We start from the raw sequence: 3,392 nt of genomic DNA, 5'->3' as shown, positions 1-3,392 counted from the left end.
GCTCCAAGGAGATTATGTTGAAAAATAAAAAAAAATTTACCCAAAAAAAATTGTTTTTATACTTCATTCTAAGGACTTATTGAACTACCCTCGTATATTGCGTTATTCATTACAAAGTAGTGTAATGATTTTGTATAAATCGAAATAATGAAACAGTTATTACTAAAAATCTGATGACATTGAACGCATGAACTAATATTGGGGAGATTTAACCAAGATTTTCAGGGAAGAGTTAACCAAGCGGCAAAGAGCTTATTACATGTGTTTTTCTACCTATTAGGTCATTGGATATTATAATGCGCGATCAAAAATTTTGCTAAATTGATATATAAAAATTGTCGTGTAAAAATGCAAAGTTAATTATTTAAAGAATATGATTATCATCAATGTGAGTTACAAAATTGTAATAAATTCTATTCATCAATATTAGGTGTAAATTAATTTTTAATAAAAAAAAAAGCTCATTTGGAATAAAATAGTTCAATTTCATTTTCCACCAAAAAATATAAAATTAGTTGAAATCCTATTATAAAAGATTAATTACAGTTTCATATCAAGAACTCATCCCTTGGTGTCTTCTATTATTTTATACTAATATTTTGTAACATTCATTAAATATGTATAACATAGAAAAGATAGGCTTTTGATTTATTCTTTTTCATAAAAAGACAAATAGGCGCGCGCAAGACTGTTAGTTTAAATAAAAATTTCAACTATCTCACTTGAAGATTCATAATTTTCGTTAAAAAGACATCAGTTTGGTTGAAAACTGGTCTTTTTTTTATAGAAAATTCAATTCTATTGTTGAGAATATACGTATTTTGTTAAAAAATCGACTTTTGATAGAAAATTATTTTTTTTCTTCGAAAGTTATTCTTCTTGTCTAAAAATTCATGTGGTTGGTTTGTCATTTCATTTGAAAATGCATATTTTATTTTTGAAACGAAATTATTCGTTTAAAAGTTAAACTCTTTTGTAAAAAATTATTTTATCTTTTTATTTTAACTTTTTAATTATTCAAAATTATTTTTTAATTGAAAATTTTTATTTTTTCGTAGAAATCAATGTTCTCTTTTGAAAATGCATCGTTTTCTTTAAAAATTAAACTATTTTATTTAAATATTCATTATCTTAGTAAAAAATCGATCCTTCTGTTTTGAAATTCATCTATTATTGTCAATGATTTACAATTTTAGTTTAAATTTAATCACTTCATTTGAAAATGTTTCTATGTTTTTTTAAGTTAGATTTTTTCGTTGAATGTAATTTTTTAAACTGAAAAATTAATTTATTCTACTCGAATATTTAATATTATCTTTATCTTTGAAATTTAATCTTCTTGTCTAAATATTATTCTTGTCGGTTACAAATTCAAGTATTCCAGTTAAATAATTATAATTTTAGTTGAGAATTCATCTTTTAGGTTGGAAGTAACATTACTGATGAACTCTTTTGTTAAAAATTTTTTTTTTTGTTGCATACATAATTTTAATTAAAAATTCATTTCTTGGGTTGAAAAATGATCTATTTGATTGGAAAACTCTTTTTTCTTTGGATAAAAAGGATTTTTTCCCAAAAATTCAACTATTTTGCTGAAAATTTGTTTCCTTCTTGGTTGAAAATTATATTTTTTCTTCAACTGAAAATGTAACTATTATAACAATTAAATATTCCACAGTGTTAATTAAAAACTCTTTTTTGGTTAAACATTCATTTTTTACTCAAAATTCAATTATTCAATTTTTGGATTGAGCATTATTTTTTTTAACTTAAAATTTATTTATTTAAATTTTGGTTGACAATTTATCTTTCTTTCAGTAAAAATTAATTTTTGTTAGATTGAAAATTCAACTATTTCTGTTGAAGATTCATTGTTTTTGCTGAAAATTCATGTTTTTTGTTGAAAATTGAACTATTCCAATTGAAGATCCATTATTTTGATTGAACATTCATCATGAGTTAGGTTAAAAATTTTCGGTTGAAAGTTTATTTTTTTTTAGTACAAAATTCAACTATTTGGTTGAAAATTTGTCTCCTGTAATTAAAAATTCAACTATCACGTTATAAATTTGGTTGTTGTTGAAAACTTGTATTTTTCTGTATAGAGTTCATCTTGTTGTTTGAAATTTCATATTTGTTGTTGAAAATTCAGGTATTTCAGTTAAATATTCATAATTTCAGATAAAAATTAATCTTTTTGGCTTAAAATATAACTATTCTAATTAATTTTTCTAACTAAAAATTTAAGTTGTCCATTTTTGTTGAAAATTGATATTTTTTAGTTTGAAATCTAAGTATTTGTATCAAAATTGAGTTATTTTGAAATTTGTCGCTCTGTTGTGTTTAAGGATTTTTATACTGAACATGATAAATTAATATTGAGGTTTGAGTTTTGTGGCAAAAATACTTTACTCTGAATTGACCGTAAAAATTAAAAAACTTGACCGGGAAAAAGCGTGAAATGACCGGGAATTTGGAATCGCCCGCCGAATCGCTACCCTTTAAATGTAAATTCTTGTTTTCTCCAGGTGGTGACGATTTCCATCGTATCCTGTCGAGCAATCGGAATTGGTTCCTATCTAGTTCGACTTGGCCAAAGGGTGATCCAGATCGAGAATTCCCACATTATTTTAACTGGTTACAAAGCTCTGAATACAGTCTTGGGTCGCGAAGTTTACGCTAGTAACAACCAGTTAGGCGGTATTCAAATCATGCACAATAATGGCATTTCGCACACGACCGAACCCAGAGATTTAGACGGAGTGGCGACAGTTCTGAGGTGGTTGAGTTACATGCCAAAGGCTAAAGGCGCTCCACTTCCTATTTTACCGATAATTGATCCAATTGATAGGGAAATTGGTTTTGTTCCAACAAAAGCACCTTATGATCCAAGGTGGATGTTGGAAGGCAAGCAAATCACGGATCAGAACCACTGGGAAAGTGGATTCTTTGACAGAGGATCATGGGAGGAAATTATGAGACCCTGGGCACAAACTGTAGTTACGGGGAGAGCGAGACTTGGAGGAATTCCCTGTGGAATCATTGCAGTGGAAACAAGGACAGTTGAATTGCATCTTCCCGCTGATCCTGCCAATCTGGACTCCGAGGCGAAGACTGTTTCCCAAGCTGGACAAGTTTGGTTTCCAGATAGTGCTTTTAAAACTGCACAGGTGATCAAAGATTTTAACAAGGAGGAATTGCCTCTTTTTATCTTTGCAAACTGGAGAGGATTCTCTGGAGGAATGAAAGGTAATTTTTTTTTGCTTGAAATTCAAATTAAATCTTTTTCAAAGGTTCAATTGTGGGTCCGGATGCAATAAGGGCACATAAAATTTTTTCGTGCGAAAACGAAGTCCCCTGGAGGCTTTAGAAAAAATTTTCGAATTTTAATT

The 3,392-nt window shown here is 28.2% G+C and overlaps 1 protein-coding gene across 7 annotated transcripts in view; it reads left to right on the top strand.

Annotated features, from left to right (window-relative positions):
• Window positions 1–3,392, top strand: part of LOC117175872 (acetyl-CoA carboxylase) — a 109,487-nt gene that overhangs the window by 94,550 nt on the left and 11,545 nt on the right. For all 7 annotated transcript variants that reach the window (XM_033365676.1, XM_033365679.1, XM_033365674.1 and 4 more), the window contains one exon: window positions 2,529–3,249. In XM_033365676.1, the coding sequence (XP_033221567.1) occupies window positions 2,529–3,249 (721 nt within the window). The remainder of the gene's footprint in view (window positions 1–2,528; window positions 3,250–3,392) is intronic.

Source organism: Belonocnema kinseyi, chromosome 7 (assembly GCF_010883055.1).
Source record: "Belonocnema kinseyi isolate 2016_QV_RU_SX_M_011 chromosome 7, B_treatae_v1, whole genome shotgun sequence".
NCBI classification, from domain to species: domain Eukaryota; kingdom Metazoa; phylum Arthropoda; class Insecta; order Hymenoptera; family Cynipidae; genus Belonocnema; species Belonocnema kinseyi.
The sequence above is the reverse complement of the archived record's forward strand: the minus strand, read 5'-3'. Positions and strand labels throughout refer to the sequence as shown.